Below are 19,597 nucleotides of genomic sequence, written 5' to 3'. Positions count from 1 at the left end.
TCTGAGAATAAAAACACACTTCTGATAGATAACCGTCCTGTGTGTCATTCCCCACCATACACATCCTCTTACCTCACTGTCTCTCTCTTTTTTTTTTTTTTTTTGCAGTGCTGGGGATTGAACCCAGGGCCTTAGTGCTTTCAAGGCAAACACTCTATCAACTGAGCTACATCCCCAGCCCTCACTGTCTCTTTTTTCCAAACAAGTCCATCACAAATCTTATGACAAGCCCAAGTTTATATCTCAAAATATTGTCCATAGAAATTAAAAGGAAATCTGCCAAACACAGATTTGGGAAATGATAGATGGCCCCAAAGCATGTGAAGGGGGCTTTACAGAGAGAAGCAAAAGAATATGAAGAAACCAGAGGAGGATGGTGCTACATATCTTCAGGCAAATAGCTCTGAAGAGGAAGGTCCACGCTTGCAAATCTACAGATGGCCAAAACCTAGAAAAGCCAGTATTAGCATTATCAGTGTCACCTGTGGTCCTCTTCTGTTTAATCGCATCCAAGTGAACTGTACCTCTCACTGAGAAGGATAGAGAGAGAGAAAGGGAAAGGGAAAGCAGAAGGAAGTATCTGGAGCCCAGCCAAGGACCAGATGTGACAGAATTGTTCAGGGGGATCCACTTTCAGAAGGTGCTAGTGATAACTCATAGTCCCAATCTGTCTGAGAAAGAGTTTGGCATCTCATCAGCACCCTAGCCAATGCTGGCTCCAAGTGTACCACTTGCTCTGGGATAGTGGCACTAAGTGAAGGACATGGCATCATGTGTTCCTGCAGCCTCACTGAACAAACACCTCCCATGTTGCTTCCCTGTTGCTTTTCCAAAGGCAAATCTGCTTCATTGGATTCTCTTAGGGCTAGGCATAGCTTTAGAGCCCCCCTTCCTGATTCCTGACAAACCGTTGGACCTGTAAAATGACAGAGCCTCAGGGTCTTTATGAATATGCAGGAGCCCAGCAGACCACAGTGGTGTCTCTGTTGTTTATAGGGCTTTTTCTTATTAGGGTGAAAACAGTCAGCTCACGGGCAGATACTAATAGCCTCTGATCTTCCTTTCCTGTCTCTTCTGGCTAAATAGACAAGAACTTGAGCTTGGTTTCACCTCACCAGGGCCTTGGTTTCTTGTCCTACTGACCTGTTAGATACTGTGTTGACAGCAGGTACCCAGCGCTCTTGCTGGGTGCTCTGGGGTGACCCTCCTGTCTCTGCATGAGTTCACAGAACTGTGGCTGTCCCAGCAAAGCACCAGGGGTGGTGTGCTATTGAGAAGACCTCAGCCCAAGTTACAGTACAGGGATTATCAGTTCTGCTCTTGTAGACAAAGGTCCAAAACTGAGATCCACTTCCTCTCACCACTCAACAGTCCTCCCGGAACAGACACCCCAGTGCTGACTGTTTGTTCTTTGGCAAAGGCCTTTAGGGATTAATAGGCCTTCCTCCCAACCTCAGCTGGGCCTTTTCCTGAGGAGCTAAAACCTTAGCCTGCTCAGGGCCTGGTCTCTTTCAAAAGGAAGATGTGTGGCCAGCTCTGTACTCTTACCCCACAGCAGTTGCTGGCTGCCAGTTCATCTAACAAAGTATTAGCCTATCCCAACCTTGAAACCAACAACTGGGAAAGAGAAGCCATCCCCTCTCCCACATCCAGTGGTACCCTTCACCAAAGTTGATATTTCACTTATTCACTATACAAATATTTCTCAAATATTCATTGTACCAGGCATTGAGGGTACAGCTGGGAATAACAGACATGGTCCTTGCCTTTACATAGCTTAGAGTCCAGCAGGGGAAAATATAGACAGATGATTAAAAGAATAATGCTAGGTCTGGGGTTGTGGCTCAGTGGTAGAGCACTTGCCTGGCATGTGTGAGACACTGGGTTCGATTCTCAGCACCACATGTAAATAAAATAAAGGTCCATTGACAACTAAAAAATATTTAAAAAAAAAAAGAATAATGCTAATATAGTAAGTATCTTTACCTTTATATAGGGGAAGTTCAATAGTCACAACAAAATAACACCTGTGTTTGAAGGCCCAGAAAGGCTATAAACTTAGAGAAAGGCTCACATGAATGCCAATTTTCCAACTAGTCCGAGGTGGCAGGAAATTCAGAGGCAGCTGCCATCCCTCTCCAACCCTGAGCTCCCTCTATCCTGGGGGAATTCCAGAAAATAAAGCCTTGGGAATCCCTATTAGGACCTCAGTTGGAGGAATTCACTCTGCATTTTTTATCATGGCTAGAAACAGTTTGGTGTCATGAATTGAATATTCTAGTTAATAGCTACTGAACATTATACACGTGACTTATCACTTTTCATGTAAGTAAAACACAGCGCCATGCATGGAGTACTAAAATTAGACTGAATATAATAGACATTTGTTTTGGTAGTACTGGGGATGGAACCCAGGGCCTCACCCATGCTAGACAAGTACTCTGCCACTGAATAGACCTTTTTTTTATTAAAATCTTTTTATTTTTACAGATTGCATTTTGATTCATTGTACACAAATGGGGTACAACTTTTCATTTCCCTGGTTGTACACAATGTAGATTCACACCATTCCTGTAATCATACATGTACATAGGGTAATACTGTCTGTTTCATTCTACTATCTTTCTATCCCCCACCCCCTCCCACCCCATTTTCCTCTACACCATCCAAAGTTCCTTCATTCTTCTCTTCCCCCCGCCAGCCCACACTTGTTATATATTGTCATGCACTTATCAGAGAAAACATTTGGCCTCTGGTTTTTGGGGCTTGGCCTATTTCACTTAGCATGATATTTTCCAACTTCATCCATTTACCTGCAAATGCCATAATTTTATTCTTCTTTATGACTGAGTAATATTCCATTGTGTATGTGTGTATATATACATACCTCAGTTTCTTTTTCCATTCATCAATTGAAGGGCATCTAGGTTGGTTCCACAGTCTAGCTATTGTGAATTGAGCTGCTATGAACATTAATGTGGCTGCATCACTGTAGTGTGCTGATTTTAAGTTCTTTGGGTATAAACCAAGGAGTGGGATAGCTGGGGCAAATGGTGGATCCATTCCAAGTTTTCTGAGGAATCTCCATACTGCTTTCCAGAGTGACTGTACCAGTTTGCACCTCCACCAGCAATGTAAAAGTGTGCCGTTTTCCCCACATCCAAGCCAACACTTATTATTGCTTGTGTTCTTGATAATAGCCATTCTAACTGGAGTTAGATGAAATCTTAGGGTGGTTTCAATTTGCAGTTCTCTAATTACTAGGGGTGATGAGCACTTTTTCATATATTTGTTGATCACCTGTATATCTTCTTCTGTGAAGTGTCTGCCCAGTTCCTTAACCCATTTTGATTGGGTTCTTTGTATTTTGGGTGTAAAGTTTTCTAAGTTCTTTATAAACTTTGGAGATGAGTGCTCTGTGTGAAGTGTGTGTGGAAAAGATTTTATCCCACTCTGTAGGCTCTTTTTTCACATTATTGATTGTTTCCTGTGCTGAGAAAATCTTTTTAGTTTGAATCTATCCCATTGATTGATTCTTGCGTTTATTTCTTGCACTATGGGGGTCTTGTTAAGGAAGTCTGGTCCTAAGCCAACGTGATGGAGATTCGGGCCTATTTTTTCTTCTATTTGGTGAAGGGTCTCAGATTTAATTCCTAGATCCTTGATCCATTTTGAGTTGAGTTTTCTACAGGGTGAGAGATAGGGGTTTAGTTTCATTTTGCTGCATATGGATTTCCAGTTTTCCCAGCACCATTTGTTGAAGAGGCTATCTTTTCTCCATTGTAAGTTTTTGGCACCTTCGTCTAGTATGAGATAACTGTACTTATGTGGGTATGTCTCCGTGTCTTTTATCCTGTACCTGTAGTCTACCTGTCTATTTTGGTGCCAGTACCAAGCTGTTTTTGTTACTATTGCTCTATAGTAGAGTTTAAGTTTTGGTATTGTGATACCTCATGCATCACTCTTCTTGCCCAGGATTGCTTTGGCTCTTCTGGATCTTTTGTTCTTCCAGATGAATTTCATGATTGCTTGCTCTATTTCTTTCTTTTTTTTGGGGGGGGGGGGTGCTGGGGATCGAACCCAGGGCCTTGTGCTTACAAGGCAAGCACTCTACCGACTGAGCTATCTCCCCAGCCCCTGCTTGCTCTATTTCTGTAAGGTACGTCATTGGGATTTTAATTGGAATTGCATTGAATCTGTATAGCACTTTTGGTAGTATGGCCATTTTCAAAATATTAATTCTGCCTATCCAAGAATGTGGGAGATCTTTCCATCTGTTAAGGTCTTTCTCAATTTCTTTCTTTAATATTCTGTAGTTTTCATTGTAGAGATCTTTCACCTCTTTGGTTAGATTGATTCCCAAGTATTTTATTTTTTTGAGGCTATTGCAAATGGATGAATAGAACTTTTATTATTATTTTTTTTATGATTCAGAAAGAACATGAGTTTCTTGCAAGCTCTAGGTCATCATCATGACCAATGATCATTGGACTGTAGAATACAGAATGACCAAATACTAGAAGGCTGGATAAATCAATGTTGTTCAGACTGTGTGCACATGCATGTGTGTGTGTGTGTGTGTGTGTGTGTGTGCACGCACATGTGTATCTGCATATACTTTTTAGCATAACTCCTGTTAGTTCACTGTCCTGTCCTTTGCAAGCATTTAATAAGTCCATCTTCCGAGTGGTTGAGTAGAGAGGAATAAACTAGGGCACCCCCCCCCCCCCCCCCCCGTTAGGGGAAGCTCATGAGCAATTTACGCAGATCTGCAATCCGGGAGGCAGTGTCCCAGCCATCAGCCAAAACACACCTGGCTTCACTGGCTTTTCTAACCTTTTGCATGGAGGAACTTTGAGCTTTTCCAGGCACATTTTCTTTTCTGAACTAGAAGTCACAATACCAAGTGGCAGGCGGGGCATGACCTGGCCTTGACAATCTAGCGTTGGGAGATGCTTCCAGTTTACAGGGAGGGCAGCCCCCTTTCTAACGCCAGCCTTTGGCTAGCAGCAGTGGCTCACATCTGTAATCCCAGTGTTTTAGTCAGCTTTTTCACTGCTGTGACTTAAACCCCAACCAGCACAATTGTAGAGGAGGAAAAGTTGATTTGAGAGCTCTTAGTTTCACAGGTCTTAGTCCATGAATGGCCAGCTCCATTCCCCAGAGCTCAAGGTGAGGCAAGGACATCATGGCAGAAGAGTGTGGCAGAGGGAAACAGCTCACATGGTGATCAGGAAACACAGAGAGACTCCATTCACCAGTTACAAATATATACCCCAAAACCACACCTCAATTCCCACCTCCTCTAGTCACACCCTACCACTTCAGTTACCACTCAGTTAATCCCCCTCGGAGGATTAATTCACTGATTGTGTTAAGATTCTCAGAATCCAATCATTTCTCCTCTGAACCTTCTTGCATTGTCTCACACATGAGCTTTTGGGGGACACCTCACATCCAAACCAGGACACCCAGTGACTCAGGAGGCTAAGGCAGGAGGACCACAGATTTGAGTCCAGCTTCAGAGTCTTAGTGAGGCCTTAGGCAAATTAGTGAGACCCTGTCTCAAGATAAAATAAAAAATTAAAATGGCTGGCTGGAGCAGTAGTTCATTGGTAAAACATGCCTGGGTTCAATCCCCTGTATCTCTCCCCCAAAACCCTCCAGCCTTTGCCTAAGAGGAGTTACCACCTGGTACATCCCCAGAAACTGCAGTCAATACCTTGGGGTAGAGAGACATCATATACAGATAGTTCATGCTGCTGGCTCAGTGTTCCCCTGGAACACTTGTTCCCTAAGCCTTAGAGGCCTAGATTTTGGGGGGTCATTAAATACTATCTCCCCAAGGGATCCAGAGTTCCATACATGCAACCAGTATGGTCAGATTTGAACCCATTCAATCTAATTATTGAATCTCTATTTGAAGGGGCAGCATGATCTTTAGATAACCATACCAACTTGGGATCTGAAGATAGAGACTTGGATTTCAGTCCCTGCTCTGCCGTATCTTAGTTGTTTAAATGGAATTTCAGTGTCCTCATCTGTACAATGAGGATAACAATATTATCTCCTTCACAAGGAATTTGACATGATTACATGAGATAAGCCACAAAAGTGGGTTTTACAGGGCAGTGCATTTTTTTTTTGCTTCTCATAAGGATTGAGAGTTTATCATGTGCCCAGCACTTTGTATTTTTAAACACTCAAGTTTTATTTAGACATAATTTCCAAACCATGCAATTTACCCATTTAAAGTACATAAACCAATGTTTTAAAATATGTTTAGTGTAGTCACTGAGTTGTACAACAATCTCGAAATTTTAGTTTTAGGACATTTTCACCTCTCCTTTCAAAAATTGTACACATTAGTGGTCACTCCCCTTTCCCCCTGATTGCCACACAGTCCTAAGCAATCATTAATGTACTTTTCATCTCCATAGCTTTGTCTATGTTGAATGTTTCATATAAATGAAATCATGCAATATATGGTCTTGTGTGGCATGCTTTTTTCAGTTAGCATAATATTTTCAGTGATCATCCATGTTGTAGCAAATATCAGTACTTAATTCCTTTTATGACTGTATAATATTCCGTTGAATGGAATATTTTTTTTATCCATTCATCAGTTGATGGACAGCTGGTTTGTTTCTGCTTTTTTGCTATTATAAATAATGATGTTATAAACATTCATGTCCTGCTTTTTATAAGAACATGTGTTTTCATTTTTTTTCATTATCTACCTAGGAACAGGATAGCTGATCAAGTGGTAACTCTGTGTTTAACTTTTAGAGGAATAACCAAACTGTTTTCTAAAGTGACCACACCACTTTACATTCCCACAAGCAATGGATTAGAGTTATAATTTCACCACAGCCTCATTAACACTTGTTATTGTCTGTCTTTTTTTTTTAACATCCATCATAGTAGGTGTGAAATGGTGAAATGCAAACTCTCAGTTCTTATTTGCAGTTCCCTGATGGCTAATGATGTTGAACATCTTTCATGTGTTTCTTGGCCATTCATATACCTTCTTTGATGAAATACCTTTTCAAATCATTTGTCCTTTTTTATGTGGTACTGGGGATGAGCCTTGAACTCAGGGGTACTCTACCATGCAGCTACATCCCCAGCCCTTTTTATTTTATTTTTGAGATAGGGTCTTGCTATGTTGCCAAGGCTAGCCTTGAACTTGCAATTCTCCTGCTTCAGCCTCTGGAGTCACTGGGATTACAGGTGTGTGTCTCTGTGCCTAACTATGTCCATTTTTAACTTGCACTATTTGACCACAAATATGAAGGTTTATTTCAGGATTCTTTATTCTATTGCACTGATCTATAATGTCTATCTCTGTGCTAGCACTATACTGTCTTGGTTATTATTGGTCATCATACATTTTGAAATCAAGCAGTATGAGTCTTCATCCTTTGTTCTTTTTCAAGATAATTTTGGTTATTCTGAGTCCCTTGCAATTCTATATGAATTTTTTAGTTAGCTTATAAATTTCTAAAAACTCAGCTTGGCATCTGATAAGGACTATGTTGAATCTGTAGATCAATTTGGGAAAGTATTGACATCTTAATATTAAGTCTGTCAATCCATGGACATAAAATATCTTTCCAGTCATTTGAATCTTCATTATTGTCTTTCACAAATATTTTGGAATTTTCAGGATATAAGTGTTCTTATGTTAAATCATACTTATTTTATTCTTTTTGGTACTATTGTAAATAGAATTGTTTTCTGATTTCATTTTCAGATTGTTGGTTGTGAAAAGATCAGTTTGGTTCATCTTTGCAAAGAAACAAGTTTTAGTTTTGCTAATTTTCTCTACTTTCCTATCCTCCACTATTTATTTCCTTATGCTTGCCTTATATTTAGGTAGCTATTTATTCTGGTTTCTTTCTTTCTCTTTTTTGGGAGTGTACCAGTAATTGAACTCAGGGGCACTCAACCACTAAGCAACATTCCCTGCCCTAATTTGTATTTTATTTAGAGACAGGGTCTCACTGAGTTGCTTAGCACCTCACTTTTGCTGAGGCTGGCTTTGAGCTTGCAATCCTCCTGCCTCGGCCTCCTGAGCCACTGGGATTACAGATATGAGCCACCATGTCTGGCTTTTTTACTGGTTTCTTAAGGTGGAAGTTTAGGTTATTGTTTGAAATCTTTTTCCTTTTTAAATGTAGGACATTTACAGCTACATTTCCTCTCTGAGAACTGCTTTAGGTAGATCCCAATAGTTTTGGCATATTGTATTTTCATTTTCATTGATCCCAAAGTATTTTATAATTTTTCTAGTGATTTCTTTTTTGATCCATTGGTTATTTAAGAGTATTTTGTTAAATTTTCACTTATTTGTGAATTTACCAAATTTCTATTATTGATTTCTAATTGAATTATGTTGTATCCAAGAAAAATGTTTTGTATAATTGTATTCCTTTTAAGTTGAGACTTATTTTGTGGCCAACACACAGTCTGCCCTGGACAAAATTCCCAGTGCAATTAAGAAGAATGTATATCTGCTGACATTAGGTGTAGAGTATTTTGTAGATGTGTTAGATTTAATTGGTTTATAATATTGTTCAAGTCCTCTATTTCTTTGTTGATCAGCTTTTGTTTTAGCTATTATAAAAAGTGGAATATTAAATTCTCCAGACATTGTGGTGCATTCCTATAATCCCAGCAGGGCAGGAGGCTGAGGCAGGAGAATCACAAGTTTGAGGCCAGCCTCAACAACTTAGCATGGCCCTCAGCAACTTAGTGATACCCTGTCTCAAAATTAAAAATACAAAAGGCTGGGGATGTGGCTCAGTGGTTAAGCATCCCTGGATTCAATCCCTGGTACCAAAAAAAAAAAAAAAAAAAATCTCCAACTACAGTTGGATTGTGTATTTCTCCCTTCAATTCAGTTTTTTATTCACCTGTTTTGGGGCTCTGTTGTTAGCTCTATTGCTGTGCATTTGTCAAAGCTACAAGCTCTAATGATAGTTAACACTGACATATTGACCCTGTCAAACTGAAGTTTGTTTGTTGTTCTTCTTTTTGTATTGGGATTAAATCCAGAGATACCTTACCACTGAAGCCTAGCCCTTTTTATTTTGAGACAGGGTCTCACTAAGGTGCCAAAACTGGTCTCATACTTCCATCTTCCTGCCACAGCCTCCAAAGTCTCTGGAATTACAGGCATGAGCCACCACGCCCCATTCAAACTGGAGTTGGAAAGGCATTTTTTGGGTTTTATTTATATTCACAGTACTGGGGATTGAACCTAAGGCCTTGTGCATGCTGGGAAAATACTCTGGCCATGAAATATCCTATCCTGAAAGTTTTTTGAAGTCTTGTTTTATAGAATCTTGAACACCATGATAAGCTATAAGTAATGATTGAAAACATGGGTTTTGAAGCCTCTCATATCTGGTATCAAATTCAGATTATCATTTATGACTCATGTGACTTTAGGTAAGTCATATGACCATTTGGATCAGTTTCTTCCTTTCATTGGATTGTGAAGATTAAATGGGATCATGTGTAATAAATTGAGCCTAAATTAGTGCTTACCATCTACCTGCTGATAGCAGAAAGAGTTGGCAACTGTGTGAGTGTATCCTCACAGTTAACATGGAAAAGCGCTCCCAAAACAGTGTGAGGAAGGAAGTCATTCAGAAGTAAAGTATTTGATACAGATAGTTCTCAGATGTAAACACCTACTGTTAGGTGCTGTTAACTCCAGTGAGGTGGTACATGCCTGTAATCCCAGCAATATGGGAGGCTTAGGCAGCAATTCGCAAGTTCGAGGCCAGCCTCAGGTATTGGGCCCTAAACAATTAAGTGAGCCCCTGTCTCAAAATAAAAAAAAAATAAAGTAAAAAGGGTTGGGTGTGTATCTCAGTGATAAAGCACCCTTGGGTTCGATTCCCAGTAGCAAAAATAAATCAATAAATAAAAGAGCAAGCTATTGATGAGAGCATTTTAGCACATGCAGGTGTAGCAGGCAGGACTGACCCTGCATGAATACAGGAAAATAAGAAGCTTTGAAGAATTAAGAGAATTCTACCCCACCCTTCCTCCACAGAGCACATCGTGTCATATATGCCATACCTTCTACACATTCGGACACCCAGAATTCTAGTAGTAGATAGCTATTCTTTTAGGGTCCCTCTGTCAATAGTCCTCTTTGAACCACAAACTCTTGGGCATTGGACTAGTTGGATTAACACTTTCTCAGTAAAGCATTAGTAGCTTGTCAGATGCATTTCCTTAGGCCAGGAGAGAACCAAGATAACAGGAGCAATAGAGCATGTGAGGTTGAGACGGCTCTGAAAAAGAGCAGGGCCCGGGGCAGGAACAGTTTTCAGAGGAACTTAAAATAAACCTCCCCTCTTTAAATGTGTACAGCTGACTGCATACCAGAGGTATCCATGTAGGAGTCCAGCAGTGCTCAGACCCCAACGCGCTTCCCCCACCCCCACCTCACCCCATTTCAAAGGTGATGGGGCTATTAGGCATTCAGGCCTGGAGAGTCTACTCACCCCGATTTCAGGGTCAGCAGTGACACAGCCCATCAACTCCCCTCCCTGTGATCTCTAGCCAGGTAATGCTTTCTCTTGGTGTCTGCTTCCCAGTTGTGCAACAGGGACATGGCCCCGACATGCCAAGGGAGCTCAGCCACTGCCCTCAGCATTAGGGCTCATCTGTTGATTCTCTTTCTGGGTTTAGATTACATGCACAGCGCCCACCGCCCTGTCACTGGGGGCCACCTGGGGAAAAAGGAGAGTAGTTATGTGGGCAGCGTGGGCACCAGCCCCAGGAAGTCGAGCCGCTGCACGCCCCCGCCTGCCGACTCTGAGCTTGTCAGCTTCTGCTACCTCCACATGCGGGAACAAAGGAAGGAGCAGGAAAGCCGGACGGATGTCAACGAGAACCTAATCTTCTTTGAGGAGACCAGGCCCCGGACCAAGTCTGACCCCACGTCCAAAAGCTCTGGCCAAGGTTACGATGTGGTCCCTGATGACTTTGATGCAGCCAGCCTAGACCACGAGCCTTGTGCCAGCAGGGCCCGGTCCTACACCTTGGACAATTCCCTTGGGGCTGAAGCCCTGAATTTCTACTGTGACTCTTGCAAAGCCAAACTCCAGGAGCAACAGGGCCCTCGCAAAAGTGGGAGACCTGGCTCCTCTCGTGACAATATGGTAGACTTGATGTCCCTCCCACCACCCGGGAGTGAGGAAGAGGAGGAAGAGGAAGATGAGACAACTTCTCTGCTGCCTGCCATTGCCGCCCCACCCCCTGGTTTCCGAGACAACAGTTCTGATGAGGATGACCCCAAGCGCCGGGCTGTTCAAAGCCAGGAGCAAGGACGCCACCTTCGTGGGCTCCTATATGATGAGATTCCAGTGACACTGATTGACAGTGTACAGACCCGGACAGTTCGAGATCATGCCCAGGAGCTAGATGATGCCCTAGTGTCCACCCTACAGGCTCTGGAAGCTCTGGCTGCTTCAGAAGATGGGCCACACCCCCCACCACCACAGACTGCAGGTAATGGCCTGTTCCTTCTCCCTCTTTCCTCCTCTTCCTTCTCCCATCCAGGAAGGGCCAACAAATAATGTTGCTTCTTCTCAAGCAGATGTTAAAGTCAGTGTTGTGTGTTAGGGCAGTAGATGGGCCAGAGGTCGTCCAGTTAGTGTCCACAGAGCAGCAATGCTGTGGCCACGATGGGCTGCTCAGCTCTTGCCAGAGCTCGGGCCCTTGCCAGTCCATCTCTAGTCCATCTCTCTGGACATGTCTTACAACTAGAACCCAGGGATTGCAGACATGACACCTATGGAGCCATGACAGCTACCATGCCAGTCCAGGATGAAGGATGAGAGAAAAATATTGTGGGAGAAACCACATATAGTCAAATAATATCAACATGCACATGACTGGAAGAAAAACAAAAGGACTGACTAACCACCTAGTGACCTGGGATCAGGGAAGCCATCAATGCTAAGGGCTAAGGTCTTTATCTTACCTGAGAACATGGCTCTAAGTTAGGGTCCTGGTTTCTTCATTCAGAGTCAGTGTGACCTAATGCAAGGCACTTTCTCTCTCAGAGACTTTCTGTTATCTTAAATGGGTTTGAGAACAGTTGTCACATCATGTTGGGTTATTGCGAGGATTAAACTGAGATCATTTAGTCAAAGCACTTAAATGCTGCTTTGCACACAGTCAGAACTCAGTAAGTGGGAGCTGTTGCTATTAACTATTAATGGGTAGTAGAGCCATACAACATGGCTATTATAGTCACAAGTATGTCCATTCTAGACCAGTTTGTCAGACATGTACCCATAGTTTCAGATACATACCTCCATATACATATATCTTTTTTTTAAAAAAAGAGGTAGCTGGGCATGGTGGTAGATGCCTGAATCCCAGTGACTCAGAAAGCAGAGACAGGAGGATCACAAGTTCAAGGCCAACCTTAGCAACTTAGTGAGGCCCTAAACAACTTAGCAATACCCTGTTTCAAAATAAAAATGAAAAGGGACTGGGAATGTAGCTCAGTTGTAAAGTGCCCCCAAATTCAATCTGCAGTACCAAAAAAAAAAAAAAAAGAGGTAAATAACATAGCAACAGAAAAGGAAAAAGAGCAATAAGGAATATGAACAAGCATATGAGGCTGCACAAAGTGTGGACAGAGAGGGTGAAGGGATACGGGATCAGAGGAAGCCTGCCTTTTCTGTATGCAAGGGGACTCTTGACATGGGCAACCCCCACATGTTTGCTACCAACTCCCCCAACCCTGGGGCCAGCATTTCTCTTTGCTCTGACTGACTCTGGAGCTCCAAGAACTAGCTGCTTCCAGGTCTGAGGCCCATGTGGCTGCCAGAGAGGGGACATGCTCAGCTAAATGGCCTCAGCTGTGAGGACTGTGGGCAGCCTGGCCAGATGAGGAGGGATAGAGAGGGATCTCTCTTTGCCAGCCCTCTTCAGGACAATTAACAGAAATTTCCTAGCTGTTGAGTCTAAAAATAATGTTGATTAGCATGGTTGTTTTTTGCATGTGATTTGCATGTTAATTTGCCACCAAACTGCCCAGATCTTCTCTTTGCCTCTTCTGTTACTTTTTTGGATTCCATCCTTTCATACCCCTTCTCACAACTATTCCTCTGTCCCCTCCCCTCCTCTCCTCCCATCCTCAGCCCTGCATTCCTCCCAGGCCTAATTTTCCCCCATTTTAAACATTGTTGGCTAACCTTGGCCTCCACCATTCTCTATATCTGATTGGAAAAGAACTTGATATCAGTAAGTATAACAAGTCCCATCCCTGTTCCTTCAGGTCTGATTGTGCTGGCCACAATCACTCCAGAATCATCGCTGGACTCGGGCCATGAAACCAACTCTTCAGAGCTCACAGACATGTCGGAGATGATGTCGGCCATGAAGCAGCACCAGAACACCACCTACTTCCTGGCCCAGCACCTCAACAAGGACAGCCTCCTTGCCCGCAAGGACCTGCCCTTCCGGATCCAGAGCTGTGCAGCCCAGGCCGTTCTCACGGCTCCTTACTCTCTTGGGCGCCCGGATCCCAACCCATCCCTCCAGCCAGCTGTCACAGGCCAGAGTCCTGGCCCCCCAGGTGCTCGGAGAAAGCTGCCCCAGTCAGAGACCCAGACACAGGGAGAGCGAACATACTCTCTGGCAGTGCACCCAGCACTGTCTCCACAACTTAGTGAGCAGAAGAATCTGAGCCTGCTGCCCCCAGTTCCTGAGGACAAAGGGCCTGGCCACACTAGGGCAGGACTGGAGATGTCACTGAGGGCAGCTACACCATCCCTTAGTGAAGAACAGGTCTCAGAGCTGAGAGAGAATCTGCCCAAGGAGGTCAGGTTGAGTCCCAAGCTTATCCTGGACCCAAAAGGCAGTGTGACCCCAGCTATCATCTCAGCTGCCCTACAGCAGGTGGTTCACAGTAAGAGTCTAGCTGCCCCTGGTGGGGCCTTGGGGAACCCCCCCAGCAGGGGGGAGAGACGTCTGGAGGCCAGTGGGGGAAGGCCAGAAGTCAGCATGAGCAGACCAGAAGTTAGCATAGTGAGCAGCAGTGCCAATAAGAACCTGAAGTTTAAAATGAGCCCTGGTGTGCCAGAGACCTCACGGAATTCCCAGCAGCAGCTGGGCACAGAGGTCTCTTCCTCCAGCCCCAGAGCACCCACAGGCAGCCGGGCTGACAGCCTACACCTCTCTCCACAAGAGGATAGGCTTCCTGTTCCAAGTTTCCCTCCCAAAAGCTATCATCTTTCACGAGCGAGTCGAGAGTCAGTGGGCAAGCAAGCTCCAGGGGAGGTGGCAGGCAAGGGTGGAGCAGAGGGTGCAAAGCCTCCCCCACACAAGCAGGGCACTGTCTCCAGCCAGGGAGAGAAGGGGCAACTGGAGAGTACTTCCAAGAGCAGCAAACTGGAGGAGAGCAGCCTGCCCCCCCGAGCTGGGTACCCGATGGCTCTGCAGAGCCCCAGCTGCCAGCCTCGAAGCCACAGTCCCAGCTGCCAGCCCCGTGGTCACAGCCCCAGCAGCCAGTCTCGAGGTCAGAGCCCCAGCTGCCAACCTCAAGGCCAGAGTCCACTGAGGCCACAGGCTAGCAGCCGGCAGGTGAGCACCATGCCCTCCAGGAAGCTTGAGACAACACTGGATGGAGCCCATTCATCCTCTGAAGGTCCCACAAAGCCCAAGTCATCCCGTGGTCCTTTCCGGCTACGCAATTTATTCTCTGCCACCTTCCCCACCCGCCAAAAGAAGGAGACTGATGAGCGACAGGCCCAGCTGCAGAAGGTAAAGCAGTATGAGCTGGAGTTCCTCGAGGAACTTCTAAAGCCGCCAAGCCAGGGGGAGCTGCCGGGCACTGAGTACCTGCAACCTCCAGCACCTGGCCGCTGCAGCTGCCAGCTCCGCAGCAGCCCCGTGCAGCAGGGGCCTGGCATGTCCCGCGAGCAACGGCGTAGTTGTGACTGCAAGCGCATCTGCCGAGGGGGCCGACCACAGGCTGCCCAGACACCAGTGCCTGGCCTCCGGGGGAGGGAGATGGACAGGGTCCCCCCTACCCAGAGACAGCCAGAGGCCGGCCCAGGCTTGAGCCTTGGTAGTCCCATCAATATCCGACGCATCCGTTCCACCAGCCTGGAATCTCGAGAGTGCCGATCGGACCCAGAGAGTGGTGTTTCGTGCCTGACCACGTGTGCCTCAGGGGGTGAGTGTCTGGGAGCTCCCAACTACAGGAAGCTGATGCGCCGTTACAGCATCAGTGAGCTGGACCAAGGTGACAGGGCTTCTCTGACCTCAGATGTCTACCCACACCCACCCCTGGGCATGCTGCCCAGGGAGGCCAAGGAGGTAGAGGCAGGCCTCCCCCTAGGCTTGGGTCCCAAAAGCAAGTCTGTGGAATCACCAACCCTGGGAGACCCCTCGTATGTCCAGGTTACCCCTGAGACCAAAGGCCCCAGGCCAATGGCCGTGTTCTCACTGCCAGAGGAGGTGTACCGGAAGCCTGCCGATCTGGACGAGGACAGTGAGAGTAGCAAGTGCTGCTCCATCCGCTACTGCTTCTACTACCGCAAGTGTGACATGGCAGATGATGCCAGTGATGGCAAGGATGAGCTCTCTTACTCCATTCCCATGAAGATTCTGCCTGGCATGAAGTTGGATGAGCAGGTGGTGCCTGTGGTGAGCAGGACCCTGCAGGTGCTGGATGCTGCCACCTGCAGCAGCAGCCCCGAGGCCTCCCGCACCCAGGAGATTGACCTTCGGGTGTCCACCTTCGAGGGGAGCCTGGCCAAGATCAATGCCCTGCGTGCCCATGCCTATGGCCTCCCTGATGGTTTCCTGGCTGCCCGGCTAGACACCAATGAACTGCTGACAGTCTTGAGGCAGTGTGTGGCCAGCCCCGAGGCCCGTGCCCCCAAGCCCTATGTCTCTCAGATCTCTGAGTACAAGCTTGAGCTAGCTCTCAAGTTCAAGGAGCTCCGGGCCTCCTGCCGCCGTGTGGCCAATGTGGACAAGAGCCCCACTCACATGTTGGCAGCCATCACAGGCAGCTTCCAGGTGCTGAGCAGCCTCATTGAGACCTTCGTGCGGCTGGTATTCATCGTGCGCTCCGAGGCCCAGCGCCAAGAGCTACTGGCCAAGGTGGAAGAGGTGGTGAGGAATTACACCTTCCTGCTGCGTGCAGCTGAGGAGTCCACAGCCCGGAACCTTAACCAGCAGCAGCAGCAACAGCAGCAGCAGCAGCAGCAGCAGCAGCAGCAGCAGCAGGCGGCGGCAGCAGCAGCAGCTACAGGGGCAGCCACAGGGCCCCCACCAGGCTCCCCCACTTCAGCGACTGTTATGAGCACATTCACCCGCTCCTTAAAAACCCTTATTAAGTAGGGCATCTGCCCAGGCCTGCCCCCTTCCCCACCCACAGCCCCAGGTTTGAGCTTTGTGGTCCTTGCATCTTGTGGTGAGTGTGTGTGTGTGTGTGTGTGTATGTGTGTGTGTGTGTGTGCGCGCGTGTGCGTGCGCGCTGGGCCAATCAGGGTCCAAGAGCCCAACAGTCTCCAGGGAGTGAAAATTCCCTTGACTGAGGCTCTCTCTTAAGGGCTGCAGGCCTAGCTGCCGCCCTGGGTGTCCTCACTCCATCCCTGGCCTCTGGGCGTCACTGTGAGGGCAGAGGCCCCTCGCCACTAGGCTCACTACAGAGCTGTATTTTATCTCTTCACAGGGGCTGAGAGGTGACATCAGGCTCACTTCCTGCTCCGAGTTGGGCACCAGGGGAGCCAAGGTCTCGAGCTCCTCCTGGCATCTGTTCCCCTATAGGGAGCGGTGGTAGTAGCAGTAGGCCACAGCGCCGAGCTGAGGAGAGAGGCACTCTGTGCAGATCTGCCCGCCCACCCTGGGCTCCGCTCACCAGGCAGGAGCCACCACAAGGGCCCATGCCCAGGTGGGATGTGTGCGGAAAACAGCCGTGCCTGGCTGTCAGTGGCCAGCCCAACAGGCTGGTAGCCTTGGGAGTCCTCGCCCCCAGGTCCAGCAGCTCCACACCAGCCATCTCCAAAGCACCCTGCCCCTTACTGATGGGCAGGGCAGCTCAGTCCACTAGGGAGCAAGCCTCTGGGATCACCCCACTCGTTTTGGGTAAGGTACCTGGTTAAAACGTCTGCCCTGGGGAGACCCAGCGCAGGCCTGGGAGCCCGCACGGTGCAGCCCAGCCCCACGCAGGGGCTATTGCCAAAGGTGCGTGGCTCCTCTTTCGACATCTCTACCAGACTGTCCTTAGAAGTTTGACTTAGCTATGGTTGGGGTGGGGGGTGGGGGGAGGGGGGCAGGGGATGGGGTGGGGGGGGCGTCGATGACTATATCTTAAATTTCTGGAAGCTAGCGTGATATGTTAATCCTGAGTATATGCTTTTGGCTGTGTATTGACCCTGTGGATTTGTCTCTCTAAGAAAAGAAGCTGAGCGCCTTACCCGGTGCAGCCCTGCACCTCTCTCTCCCTCTCCAGAGCCATCTGGAAGGGAATTCACACTGTTTAGCATCCTCCTCGACACACATCTATTGCCGCTGCCACCACCGCCGCCGCTGCCACCATCTCTGCTGCCATTGCCACCACTGCCACTGCTCCGTACCCCCTCCCCCCCACCTTCCTAGGAGTGAAGACACGGAGTCCCTACCAATTGTCCCACTGTAGGGAACAAGGAAAGCCAATGTTTCTTCTCTATAGATTGCTACTCGTCCACCTCTCCATCCCTCCCTGTGCCCCCACCCTCACGCTCTGCGTCTGCCTCTCTTTCATCACTGTGTGAGAGGCCCATGTGAAGTATCTCGTTCTTCTGTGAGTTTTATAACGATGTACACTGTGCTGAACCCCTGCCCATCCCTGGTAACCCCTAGCGCAATACCTCCCCTGAGTGGTGAGTTCTCCCTGCAAGGAGGAGGGGTGCTCCTTTTGCAGAAGCCAGCCCCCCTCCTTGCCCCTCCTCCCACAGGACCAAGTTGTTTAATGGGCCAGAGATGCAGCCAGTGGGGAACCCTTTCCCCCACGGCCACTGCCAGCCAGAGTGCTCGCGTGGTCTTCCTCTTCTCCCAACTTCTTGATCCTCTACCTTCACCACTCAGACCCTGCCTGTGTCATTCCACTGCCATCATTCACCTCTCCCTCAGCCTCATAGAGAGGGAACATTTTCTAATGTCTGTATATAGTATATATACTACATAAATATATAAATTATATATATATATACACTAATTTATGTCTTGTTTTTCAAACAAGAATGATTAAATCTATTCATCTTATTATCCCAATAAGTCCTTGCAGTGCCTCTGTGTGGGTGTCCTTGTGTCCTTATTGTTTGATGGCAACCCTTGAGTGCTCCACCTGTGCCTCTGCCCCCAGGTTCCGGGACCCCAGTGGGTAATGAGAGCTAAGAACCCTCCCCCTCCCATGCCCTCACCAACATGCAGGGGATCCCCTGTGCTTCTTTTAGGGGCTAAAGCTGTTTGTCACAAGTACTGAATATTGTCGACCCCTTTCTGTCAACCACGGGGCCTCTGGCTCGACTGACCATCAGGGCTGTGACTTTGGAGCTGAAGGGTTAGGGGCAGACAAAAACACTGCTCCATGCCTATGGTGCCAGATGGTCTGGGAGTTAGGACACAGGTGTTAGGCCAGCGCTCAGGTTGGGATTGGGAAATGAGAGGGGCTGGCCACCTGAAGTTTAAGCCAGCAAATCCCTAGCAACGGCCTCTAATTTAGATGGGATAGAAGAATCAGGACCCTAAGCGGGGCCAACCTTTCCGACTTTTCTGAGAATTTACTTAGGGATGAGAAATTATTTTTCTGTTTCTCCTGTTCTCTTTATTCTTTCTGGGGCAGACAGGTCTCCACTAGCCTATGTTGTACCTTTGTGCAAATTAGAAAAAAAGGTTCTCTGTGCTGCTCCCACCCATGATGAATTGGAAAGTAAAGAAAATCTCTAGCCATGGCACACACCTGTAATTCCAGGGACTCTGGAGGCTGAAGCAGGAGAATGGCAAGTTGGAGACCAGCCTCTGCAACTTAGCTAGGCCCTGTCTCAAACTAAAAAATAAAGTAAAATAAAAAGGACTGCAGATGTAGCTCTGTGGCAGAGTAGCCCTGGGTTCAATCTCCAATGCCAAGAAAAGAAAAAAGGGAAAGAAGGAAAAGGAAAAAAAGAAAGGAAGGCCTTCTAGGTGATGGTAGCCTAGAGGACACATGGCTTAATAATTTTAGCTCTATCCAGCCCCAATTGCCTCATTAGCTGGGTACACAAACCACACAATCATGTACAGTGGCCATGATGAGTCATTTCCTCCCAAGATTGACTTCTTTTTATGTCTGCAAAGGTACTGGCTAAACTGGGCAAGGTGGTGCATGCCTGTAATCCCAGCAGCTGGGGAGGTTGAGGCAGAAAGATTGCAAGTTCAAAGCCAGCCTCAGCAACTTAGCAAGGCCCTGAGCAACTCAGTGAGACTCTCTCTCTAAATAAAATATATAAAAAAGGACTGGGGATGTGGCCCGGTGATTAAGCATCCCTGGGTTCAATCCCTGGTACCCCCCCAAAAAAATTTA

The 19,597-nt window shown here is 46.9% G+C and overlaps 1 protein-coding gene across 10 annotated transcripts in view; it reads left to right on the top strand.

The window, feature by feature from the left end:
• Positions 1–17,302, top strand: part of FRMPD3 (FERM and PDZ domain containing 3) — a 143,264-nt gene extending 125,962 nt beyond the window's left edge. For all 10 annotated transcript variants that reach the window (XM_079123695.1, XM_079123697.1, XM_079123702.1 and 7 more), the window contains 2 exons: positions 10,714–11,535; positions 13,319–17,302. In XM_079123695.1, the coding sequence (XP_078979821.1) occupies positions 10,714–11,535; positions 13,319–16,395 (3,899 nt within the window). In that variant the 3' untranslated portion in view covers positions 16,396–17,302. The remainder of the gene's footprint in view (positions 1–10,713; positions 11,536–13,318) is intronic.
• The last annotated feature ends 2,295 nt before the right edge of the window (positions 17,303–19,597 follow it).

This window comes from Sciurus vulgaris (genome assembly GCF_902686455.1).
Source record: "Sciurus vulgaris genome assembly, chromosome: X".
NCBI lineage: Eukaryota > Metazoa > Chordata > Mammalia > Rodentia > Sciuridae > Sciurus > Sciurus vulgaris.
This window is presented reverse-complemented; position numbering and strand designations above follow the sequence as displayed.